The sequence below is a fragment of the Puma concolor genome, chromosome C2 (assembly GCF_028749965.1).
Source record: "Puma concolor isolate L17-30 chromosome C2, mPumCon1.1.hap2, whole genome shotgun sequence".
Classification (NCBI taxonomy): domain Eukaryota; kingdom Metazoa; phylum Chordata; class Mammalia; order Carnivora; family Felidae; genus Puma; species Puma concolor.
This window is the reverse complement of record NC_141675.1, coordinates 38,972,594-38,984,703: the sequence shown is the minus strand read 5'-3', so window position 1 is coordinate 38,984,703 and position 12,110 is coordinate 38,972,594. Positions and strand designations below refer to the sequence as shown.

Sequence of the window (12,110 nt, the reverse complement as noted above, 5' to 3'; positions counted from 1 at the left end):
CTCAACCGACTGCGCCACCCAGGCGCCCCTCAATGGCATTTCTTAATCATCCACTACTCTTACCTGGAATAGGGGTGTGTGTGTGTGTGTGTGTGTGTGTGTGTGTGTGTATGTGTGTGTGTTGATCTATTTACACATGAGGTTATATGTGCTTACTTGTGTGATATCTATTATTTGTGTCCCTTACTTGACAGACAAAGTGGGTTTTTCCTCTAGCTAAAAGGTCAGGTAGGGAGAAGGTGGCCCCAAACCCCAACAGGGGTGCTGGAACTTGCCACTAAGATATAAGTGGAACTAAAGTGTGACCAAGATAAATATGACCAAAGTCAGAGGTTTAAGAAATTGGATTGTGTCTCCTCCCCTTCCTATCTACATGGTGTCTGTCCAGTGTGTTCTTCTCATACTATCACGAGAAGGCTCATCTAAATAGACATTGGTTTTTGGCCAGCCTTGAGCCCAGGTTGTCCTTACAAACCCAGCCAGGTATGGGCAGAGCTGGTGTGAGTGTGTCCTCCATTGTTGCAGGAGATGGTCTCCTGGGAAGGTACATACGAGTCTTGGACGTCCCGTGTAAGATTGAGCCCTGCCAGCAAGCTAATTAAATGAGTTGTTTAAGAGCTCCAAGCTTAGCAGCAAGAGTGGGTTGCTAATTTCCTGACTCACCTATTCAACTCACTTGTGGTCCCAGCAAATATTCCCTCTTGTAGGACACACTGCCTGGCTTTATTTCGAAGCTATTCCATTTCTTCACAGGGTAGATAGGAATGTGCAAAGTAATAGCTTTTCTCTTTTGTGTGGGATATTGCTTATGAAGTAGAGTTCAGTTCTTTGTGCAAAAGGAATTGTGGGAATGTCAGAACAGTTTTGAACAAAACTGCATATTCAGTTAAAATCCTTTTCCTTCAAATGCCCTAAGTTCTCACTGGAAAGATGAGGAGTCCCTGTTAGCACAGAGGAGACCCTATAACTGGGGAGGTGGGGGGTGGAATCCCCACCTTCGTCCCTATTTGCGAGCCTAGGAAATGCTGTGGGAGTGTAGATGAGCTGCAAGTCATCTTCAGAGCTTAGAAATACAAATAACTACAGAGACTAAAGTCAACAACAGAGCTGCCATGATAGAATTTTGTAGTTTAGGAGTAAATTTACTTTTGTTCCACAAGATCCTAGCAAAAGGAAAATGTTCTTATTTAAAACCCCTAACTGAAGCCTCTTTGTTTTGATGAGGGTCTTTACCCAAAAAGAAGAAAGAGGTACTTTTTCTTAGCAGAGGTAATTGCTACCTCTCCTTACTACCACTACCTGCAAAGGCTAAGAGTTGTAGCAAATGTGAATAGCTACCAACTACTAGAGAATACATCTCTGCCTTTTACCTGTCATAATTAAGGACCTATGCAGCTAGAATAATGAAATTGACTATATGCCTGGTAAAATGGAATCTGGCTAATTGTCATGCCAATTCATGACATTTTATTTCTCTTGTCTCTTCTACCTCAAAGCTGGTTGTTGAGTTCAATACTCCTTCCTCTAGGATAATTTTTAGTAAATAAAAATCTATTTACAGAAATTCATGATGGATAGTTTCTAGCTGATTTGTTCATGCTTAGAGTTATGTTTGGCAAATATACCATGTGTTTTTTATGTTTCTTTTTCTCCACTCATCCCTTAACTGTAAATGTCCCCCAAGAATCTCCTATGAACTCTCTTCTTTGTCTATATACTTTGCCCAGGGACTCGGTCATTCTTATGGCTTTATGTTTCATCTATGTGTTTATTAACCCCCAAATTCTTTCTTCTGCCTCAACTCTGTAGAGTTCAAACCTTTTATTTCCAGATTTCTTATTAAAATTGCCACTTGAAATTCCACCTATTTAAGTCAGCATGTCCAAAACCAAACTTAGTGGATTCCCCTGTCTACAAACTAATTTCTCTTATGCAACCTCATCTACTAATTGTCCAGGATTAAAACCCAGAATCACTCCCTGCTGCCTCTCAAACACCAAGACTCACCAATTCTCTATCCCAAATATCTTGGACATACAGTCTCTTCTGCTGTGTCCCCTCTGCCATTGCCTTTTACTTATTCACTCATTAAAGGCTTACTATATTGTAGCACTGTCCTAAGGGCTACTGACATTCAGGGAAGATGAGAATCAATGAATAAGTGAAATACAAAGCACTGTGGTCATTGACCTATCAGAACCCAGAATGGTGGACGTATAGAGTGGAACAGGATGTTCAGGAGTTTGTGAGTCTGAATCTAGGACTCTTCTAGTACAACCATCTCTTGCTAGAACATTTGGGAAAGCCTCCAGCCATATGTCCATTCTGCCCTCTGCCCTTCTGCCTGTGCTTTATTTTCAGAACTGAAATCAGATTGTCACTCTTCTGACTAAATTCCTTTCCTGGCTCCCTACTGCAGCAGAACAAGTGCCAAATTTCTTCACTCTACTTACAAAACCTTCCAACTCAGCTTTTGTTCCTCATAGCACTATTCTTTTATACAACATAGTTACTAACCTCACAGTCCATGAAATAGGAAAGGAAAGAACAGAAATGAAAATGCCCACTCTGCCTTAAAAATTTACCATCAGTAGCATTCCCAACCATCCTCTTTACCCCTTTGGCAATCAACTCAGCGGATCATTTTCCTAATGATTGCTGTTCACACTTTGCAAAACTGTTTAAAGTATCAAGACACTGAATGGTTTTGGTGAACACAGATAATCAGTATGTGATTATTTACTGTCCTGATGTACTCTGAGAGCTTCTGTATGATATGTGGCATATAGTAGCCATGCAGCAGTCTGCCAGAAACAAGTCCTTAGGTCTTGCTCTTAGAAACATCGGGTTCATCTTTATAGATAAGTATAATCTCAAGAGAGAATGAGCCAGGTGCTGGCCACCTCTCCCTTCACAGGAGTGGGCCATGAAACAACATTCATACATTAATGTATTCATTCACTCATTCATGCATCAAACACTTATTGAGAGTTTGCCAAGTACCCTGTGTTGCAAAGATGTGCCCTATCCCCAGGGAGCTCACAGTGTTTTCTCTGATAGGTTTTGTGATTTGATTCAAATGCTGGGATAAAAAAGGAGTGAGCCAGATTTCTGCTGAGGGATCGGGGTCCTGGGGAACACTTGAGAGGTTTTTAAAGATTGAAGAAAGTTTTATGTTGGAGTAAGAAGGTGTGTGTGTGTGTGTGTGTGTGTGTGTGTGTGTGTGTGTTTAAAGAAGGGGGGAATGGTAGCTCATGGATGGGAAAGAAATCTCTGCCTTGGTAAAGTGAACCAAAATGCAAAGTTAATTTAAAAAACTACATGATCTGGGGAGATTGTAGCAAGTTCAATATGGCTTGAGGCAGGCAGCAAAGCGTTGACAGGGGATACAGGGGGAGATGCTGGAAGGTAAACAAGGTGCAGATTATAGAAGACTTGTACCAAGGAGCTCAAACTTTCTCTATAAGCAGTGAGAAGCCCTGAGAAATCTCTAACGGGGGAATGACTCATTAGTTGTTTTTTTTTTTTTTTTTAATAAAGATCTAGTGTGGGTACAGAGGATTGATTTGAGAAAATGAGCATTTAATGAATTCTTTTCAGAGGTGACCACACCCAAGGATAAATACATGGCTATGCTTCAGCTAACCCTGTATATTTGTGTGTGTTTCCTCCTAGTGACTGTGCTGGCCATTTTCCATGAACTGCACGTCGACCCTGACCTATACACACTCCTGTTTGGGGAGAGTGTGTTGAATGATGCAGTGGCCATTGTCCTTACATAGTAAGTACCAGAACTGGGCCTCTGTTTTTTTGATCATGTGAAATATGCTTCTGCTTGGTGATAATTCCCAGTGGCTTTAATAGTATCTTTTCTCTTATGTCAAAGAGGTGTGGCAATTTCTAGTTTTTAAGGAATTGTTACCACAGAAGATCTCTAATAATGGGTACAATTCATTAGGTACCTAATTTTTAACACTATTATTGAGTTTCATGTTTCTAACCTATTACAAGGTACCACCCAGAGGGTAACTGTTTTTTCCCCAGGTGCCTATATTTAGCTGATTCACTTAGAGTTCCTAAAATGCATGTAAATGAGCTTCCTTCATTTCAAATCAACATCATTTACTTTTTTTCTTTATACATGCCATTTTCCAGATAATGGACTAATGCTAACTATTGTATTTATAGTAAGTTTGACAAATTGGAAATAGAACTTGAGAGTCAGAATACTCTTTATTTCTCAATGCAAATGTAATGTGTTATAGGAGTACACACATCTTGAAATCATCGTGTCACATGTGAAACTAATGGAGCTTCAGCTAAGCGCTAACATAATTTTCCCTTGATCCTGGAAGAATTTTCCTTTTGAGATGAAAACTAGTGCTCTTTCCTCACCTTCCCTTTAGACACTTACCATTTATATTTAGTAAATGCCACATCGGTGGCTTTCACTATGTCAAAGGTCTCTTCTTGGTTTTCGATTAAGACCAACATTTTGGGCAACTGTCAAATAACCCGAAGGAAAACAGCTATCTGATAATTAAATGTGACAACAGGATTCAATTCAGGGTGTTAATTACTTCAAATGCATTTGAAAATGTATTGTGAAGTAACAAAGGATTTTTAAAAGTCAGATCTCACGGAGGGAAGCAGGAAATCACAGAGCAGAACAACTCTTCTGCCAGCTGACATTTCTTAAGGCTACCACCCAAAGTTGTCACTGAGCTCAGCAAATTTTAAGCAAGTGTCTCCAGATAAACTGTTATTTCACCTGGCCATTGAGAGTGCCTCTCCTGCGTTAAAGGAAAATACCAGTGAGTGCAAATTAAGAGCAAAAGCCATGGCAGATTCACAAATGCTAAATTAGGATGCTTTTAAAGAAACACTGAGAACAATTAATTAGGACATCAGGAATCTCTGTCCAAGAAATACTAGTATTAAAGGAACATTTGGAATAATTTTTTTTTAATCTGCTGAGTTCCTCATTTTTGTGTCCTGGGCTGCCAAGTTGTAAAAGGCCAAGTGAAGCGAAACCACCAAAGCACAAATGCACTTGGGAAAGAACCATGCAGCTACAACCAAAGGAAGGTTTGGCCTTTCCACTTTCAGCCCTACCATTCACAGTAGTTTTCCATTTAAAATGCAGACTCCAGGGATGAATGTTGATGCTGTTGTGCACAAGCCCAGGGGCATTTGAAACAATCTATATATTATCTCTTTAGGTCAATACATGGTTATTACTGGCACTGCCTTTTCTACTCATCTACCCATGTGTTGCATGTCTTCTAAAGTGTTTCCCACCGTGGCAAGATCTCTTTCCTTTTTTTTTTTTTTCCTAGGCACGGGACACTTGCCATTCTAGCCAAAATCTTAGGTTTCACAGGTTTGGCAATTTAGGTGTCATGCAGAGTGAACCCAATGAGTTCCACCTTTAAAGTAAAAGTAAAACTAAATTAGGAATACTTGACATGGAAACCTCCACACTTTCAGACCTGCAGGCTCTTTCTTCTACCTGGTGCACCTGGACCCCACTGGCCTCTTTCTGAGCTCTACTGAGTAGAATGCCCCTACGCTGCCTGGGATCCAAAGTGTTTGGCCACCAGTGCCATCTGTTGCTGACCACACCCTCCACTCTGTGCAATTTTCCACAGTGGTGTCCTCTTCACTTTGCTCACTTGCTTACTTGCTTTTTACACTTACATCACAGCACATATGACCATCTCTTTTTATATACCTACTTACACACACATATTCCCTTTCCTTTTAATGCCTCATCCCCACACTGTCTCTTCCAACTATCTTCTTGCTCCCTATTTAAAAGTTTTGCATGACTTTCAGACCAGAAGTTCAAACATTTGTTTCTTCACTTTTCTCTTCCTTCACATTAAACCATGCACAGCACCCTGACACAACTCTCTGGCTGGTAACTCATGCCTTTACATGCACAGAGTTCACTCCTTCCCAGCTTCTGTTACTTCCTAATCAAGTCTTTCAGCACTTACCTCAGTCTCCTTCGGGAACCACTAGCCCACATGCTAAGCTCCTACTCCAGCCCTGCATGAACCTTGGTCAATTCCCTTCCAGCACAGCAGGGCAATCTTGGGTTTGAACTTATATTTGCCTTTTTAGATAGTGACTTTTGGAAGAGCGAATCTATGTGCTTGAAATGCATATTAAAAGAACAAATAAAACTTCTTTTGTGTTTTCCTCTTCTTAGTTCCATCTTTGTGTAGTTTTGAAGTTTAAGAATAGTGATACAGCTCTTCTTGTGCCATGGAAAAGAGAAGTTACACATTTTGATGTGAAGTCCAGTATAATAAAGAACTCAAATCATTGACCACTTTGGCCCTTGGCACTACCTCCAGAGCTCCTTTGGAATGGCCACATACTTTCATTTACTTTCCCATCTCCCACCACCAAATGTCCTTGTTTAAGAACTATCCTTTCCAGTTTTAGTATTTTTTAAATTTTAATTTAAAATTTTAAATTTTTAAAATTTACAGTGCTGTACTCTAGCACTTCATTCAAATATATAGTAATTTAGCCACATTTTAGATTAAGTCAGCTTTTCTGTGCTAGTCTAAGAAGCACGTGGCAAATTATAATACTGTTTCTTAGGTTAAATGTGCTCTGAATTTCAGACAACTAATGTATAATTAAATTTGATGACCACAACTATTGTACACAGCAGCAGGTGGTGGATGGTGTCCCGAGAGCTTAAAAAGAGGTTGTCCAGAAGTGTTCATCTTAAAATAAAAGTAACTTTATTTAACAAAAATTTTTGAAATTAGCCTCTCTCTTACCCATACTGTCATATTAAGTATGTACGGAGTGTCGTGCCCAAAAGCGTAGTACGTGGACTGGTTCATAAATGAATGAATTCCACATGATGGTTCTGCACTTCTAAAGATTGTGTAATAGTCTATGAAGAAAGGCAAAAGACATACTGGAGAGGGACGTGTGTTTTTGAATCTTGAACAAAGACATTACTTTCAGAGGCAATATGGTAGAATAGAAAGTCAAAAGAGCTGATGTCAGGCTTGCCATGAATTAGCGGTGCAGTTATTACAGTTGACAGGAAACCAACCCAAATTGGAGTAAGCAAAAAGGGAATTTATGTTGGCTGTGTTGACTGAACGGCAGGAGTAGAAACGGCAGCAAAGGAGCCAGTGAAATGAGCAGGACTCCTTTTTTTTTCCCCTCACTCAGCTTCTTCAGGGTTAGCTCCCTCACCTGGTCCCAAGTTGGCTGCCAGCATCTCCTAGGACTATATCTTTCTTCAGGAGAATAGAGCAAGAATCTCTGTCCCATTAGTCCCAGTCCTAATCTTAGTACACCTGACAGATTGTGATGCCATTTCAGACCCTCTTGTGGCCAAGGAAATGTCCTGCGTTTATTGGCTCAGCTCTAAGGCATATGCGTCAGGAGTTTAAAACTGTGCTCATTTTCACCAGGAAGTACATAAACTAAGACTGGGAAAAGGTAGGATTATTGCTCAGAGTGATATTGCCACAAAAAAGAAGTGGATGGTGCACAGAACCTAAAGAAAACCAAAACTAGAAGCCATGACAGTGACTCCATACAGCTGTGAGCTCTTCATGCTTGTTTCCTTGCCTGTATCTATATACTTTACAAAATTGTTCTGAGCGATAAATAAAGCAATATAGTTGGAAAGACTATAATTCTATATAATTGACGCTATATAAAGATATATACTTATAATTTATATAACCATTTATATCAAGATCTTTCATTCTACTTACACAGATCTCTTTCATTTCATTAAAATGACTAAGGATAGACCTGCTTCTAGTGAAGCATTCCTTCATAAATACGACATTTTATGATCCAAGGAATATAGAGAATAACCATTTTCACATGTGGTTTACCCCATTAAGAGTGAGCCACTTAGTTAAAGCATGCCGTCTAAAGTTGATAAATCAAGAAATAGAGGTTGAAGTATATTACTTAAAGTTATAAAGGCACTCACAGCGAAATTGATATTACTCATGGGAGTTAGTTGGAGGAGGGGAGAGGGGAAGGAAGGAATAAGTTAACGAAAATGTGACATCTCTCATAGTAATTAATGTACACTGTGTAGAGTTGACAAATCAAGAAATGGATGTATCTGCCTATCACTTAGAGTCACAGGGCAACCATCAGAAGAACTAAAACCATAAATGGTTAAAAGGAGATACTTTTGCTATGTAGAACTATGATTTATGCAAAGGGGACAAATGTAATTTAACTCTTTATTTTGCATCTTTTTATACTGAGTGTTTGTATTTGTTTGAATTATATTTATTTAAAATATTCTTTAGGTAATCAAGGTATCAAAAGCAGAAACTAGGAAAGAAAAGCAATCTATTTGATGGCAATACAGTCGAACAATTCTAGGAGGCAAGAGTCACCACAAATAAAATTAAATGATGAAGGATAAACCATGAAAGCAGTTTCAACACACAATGTTGATAGGTTGGTGGTCTTCATAACATACATGATAAATTGTAAATCTCCTTAATGTACCAAATGTATTAGTTATGTGACTTTAGGTAAACTACTTAACTTTTCTGTGCCTCAGATGCCTTGTTATAAAACAAGTCTGGTAATACCACTCACCTCATTAGATGAGATTAAACATAGAATACCAGAACAGAGCCTGGCTTATAACACTCAATACACATTATATATTAGCTGCTGATATTACTACTGTTGTCAAACACCAATAAGGAAAAGGTAAACATGATAGAAAAATGGGCAAATACATAAGTAGGTAATGAACAGAAGAAACATAAATGGCTGATAACACTATGAAATAAGATCTGCTTCACTAATAACAAAGCAAATTAAACCAATAATAAGTATCATTTTTTGACAAGCAAATCTTCAGATCCTCAGATCTCATGAAAGAACAATTATACTTTGGGTAAATTGAAGTTTGAGGAAGTGAGAATCCTTCTACGTTGTTGGTGAAAGAGAAAAGTGATAGAACTTTTACAAAGGCAATTGGCATTATTTATTAAGAATCATTACAATTTGTTAATCCTTTGATCCACCTATTTCATTTCTAGAAATTTATCTTAACAAGTAAGGGACTGTGTAACAATTTCTCCATGGAAATGAGTGCATTGATTTGAGCAAGAAGTTGTACAGAAGTTACTAGTTGGTTGAATAAATTATAATATATTAATATCATGGAATCCTTATGCAGTCATTAGAAAAAGGATATATAGAGAGAATGTATTGATGTGAAAAGATGTTCACAATACATTTTTAAACAAAATAAGAAACTGTTTAAATGGAATATACAGTAAGATCTATTTTGGTTAAAAAGCCAAATTTGTGTGTGAGTGCATGTATAATTATAACGTAAAAATAATTTATAGATAAAATCGAGGTGTAAGGTAGGATCAAAGGTGATTTTCATTTTCTTCTTTTGGCTAAATACATATTTATTGGAAATAGATTAAGCTACTCATGATCAGCTCTGGTCCAAAGAATCCCCCATGAACATGCTTAATAATAGGCAATCTAATTTTTATTTTTTTAAGTTTATTTATTTATTTTTGAGAGAGAGATTGAAAGAGCATGAGCTGGGGAGAGGCAAAGAGAGAGGGAGACACAGAATCCCAAGCAGGCTCTGAGCTGTCAATGCAGACAGAGCCCAGTGAGGGGTTAGAACCCAGGAACCTTGAGATCACAACTTGATCTGACACTCAACCAGCTGAGCCACCCAGGCGCTCCAGCAATCTTCATTTAAATACAAATTCTACCAGAGCGCCTGAGTGGCTTAGTTGGTTGAGCTTCCAGCTTAGGCTCAGGTCCTATTCTCATGGTTCCTGAGTTCCAGCCCTGCATAGGACTCTGTGCTGACAGCTCAGAGCCTGGAGCCTGCTTCGGATTCTGCATCTCCCTTTCCCCCACTCCTGCGCACGCTCTCTCTCTCTCTGAAAAGTAAAGAAACATTAGGAAAAAATTTTTAAAAAATACAAATTCGATAAAGGTTAAAGTCTAAATTTTTTTTCCACCCATGAAAGAGCAGAAAAAGGTTGTTGAGTGTTCTCAGTCATTTATCTGGAAAACAGACATATTGCCGGTATTGTAGTGAAACATCTACTTTTGAAATAATTCCACAGTGTGCAAATGCCTCCAGCTTTTCTTAGAGATAAAATAAGAACCCCATTAAACAGCTGGCTCTTAAATGACAATAAATACGTACTAGGTGCCTTTTTTCCCTATTAAGCAAATGCTTCTAAGGAAATTCAATGTAGATGATTTAAAAAAAGGGAGAAATGGAATACTAATTTTCCTTTTTTAAGTAAGAGTGTTATGCTACTTAGAGGTTCTTACTAGAAAATATCATTTAAAGAGTGATACCGGTGATTGCTTGGCACTTAGATTGAGTGACATTTTGAAAAACCACACTCTTTGTATTCCATGCACCTTAAGGAAGAGTTAACATGGGAGTTAATGGGATGGCAGTGAGACTCAAAGAACCATGTGACTAAGGAAATGAGATATTCATTCTTGCAACAAAAATGTACTGAGGATCTACATGTGCCAAACGTCACACTGTACATTGGTGATATAGATGGAAAGGTACAGTCACCCATCCCTGTCCTCAACAACTCCTCACTGAAATAGGCAAATAATAGCTATAATGGGATTTAATATGTGCACAAACATTGCTCTAAAAATTATCCCAGAAAGTAGCTGTGTAGGTTTGGTTATAAACATATATCACTAAGGATATTCATTATTTCTCTTGGTACCATTATCTCTAAGTAGATTGCAAGCTCTTTGAAAGCAAGTTCTACATTTCTCTGTCCCCCACAACACACAGTTAATTATTTGGAAGGTTTTCAAATAATTACTGAAGGAGCCATTTAATATAGCCTTTCAGATGAAGGCAGAGACATTTTACTAATTCTCTCATTAAAATCTATCCCAGAGGATGAGGTTGAATATTCTTCATACTGCTTCTTCTGAATATTTGAAAAGCTTGTTAGTTATCTTCATTAGCTCAACTTCCTCTCTCATTTGACCCATAGTTGTAAACATAGGGGTGATGAGGTGTCTCCTTTTGATAAGAATTAACCAAAACTATTATTACAACCAGAAAGTATATTTCTCACAAATCTTTTTAACTTAAAAACAAGGTTCTTATATCTTGACATTTTTCTGAAGGTAATTCACTTTGATATTTGCCTTGGAAGCTGATAATCAGCATGAAATGCACTTATTTTGATGCCTTTCTACATACTGCTGTGATATATAATTTAAGAAAAGAAGTTATAGGCCTTTTTGCTTAAAAACTCCTTGTCCTGGCAGTCAATTCCATGCCAACTTCATTTTTTGGACACCAGGTGGCATCACCTAGCAGGAATGGGAAGGCATCCTGGCATCTTTAAGAAGTGGCTAGGAGGCAGAGCTCAGATGACCTCCAGTTTTAAGTCAGAACTCCCAGTGCTTGCTGCCCACACCCCTGCCTGCTGCTGTGGCTGTGTTTGTTTTTTCTTATTCATGATCCCTGGTTCCTGTTTCCTGGCTATGACTCTGACATCTCCCTACCCTAGATCTTAATGTCTCTGTTCAGATTACTGGAAAGTGACCTTGGCTTATCCTGTGACTCTGTCCCTGGTCTCTCAGATTAGATCTGATGTTCACTCACTGGTTCTCCAGAACTCAGCCCCATGACTTAGAACTTCCTTTTCTCCATGTCAAGCCATGCATGACAAATGGACCTACCAAAAATAAATAAATGAAAGAAGTCCATACTGATGCTTTCTTATCTTAATTCTGTTGTATTTTCATTTATTGGTGTATCAGTCAGATGTAAGTGAAGGAAACCTAAATCAAATTAGCTTAGGCAAAAAGAATTCATTGGCCTTTTTAGCAGGGCTAAACTTTGGACTAACTTAGATGGGCTAACTCTGGGCATGGCAGGACTCAGAGATTCACACATGTCTATTTTTTCTTTTTTATTGTCTGCTCTTTCCTTGTTCTTCCTTGGCTCTGATTTCCTCTTAGGGCTAGCTTCATTCTTTCCCGTACAGATACATGACTTACTCTAACAAGCAGAAGAGGGTGGCTAATGCAATCTCCAAGCT

The 12,110-nt window shown here is 38.5% G+C and overlaps 1 protein-coding gene across 15 annotated transcripts in view; it reads left to right on the top strand.

Annotated features, from left to right (window-relative positions):
- The window catches only part of SLC9A9 (solute carrier family 9 member A9), a 743,317-nt gene that overhangs the window by 355,139 nt on the left and 376,068 nt on the right, over window positions 1–12,110 (top strand). For all 15 annotated transcript variants that reach the window (XR_015240025.1, XM_086674475.1, XM_086674481.1 and 12 more), the window contains one exon: window positions 3,676–3,781. Coding sequence is in view for 14 of the 15 variants with exons in the window: in XM_086674475.1 (XP_086530601.1) it covers window positions 3,676–3,781 (106 nt within the window). In the remaining variant the exon portion in view is untranslated. The remainder of the gene's footprint in view (window positions 1–3,675; window positions 3,782–12,110) is intronic.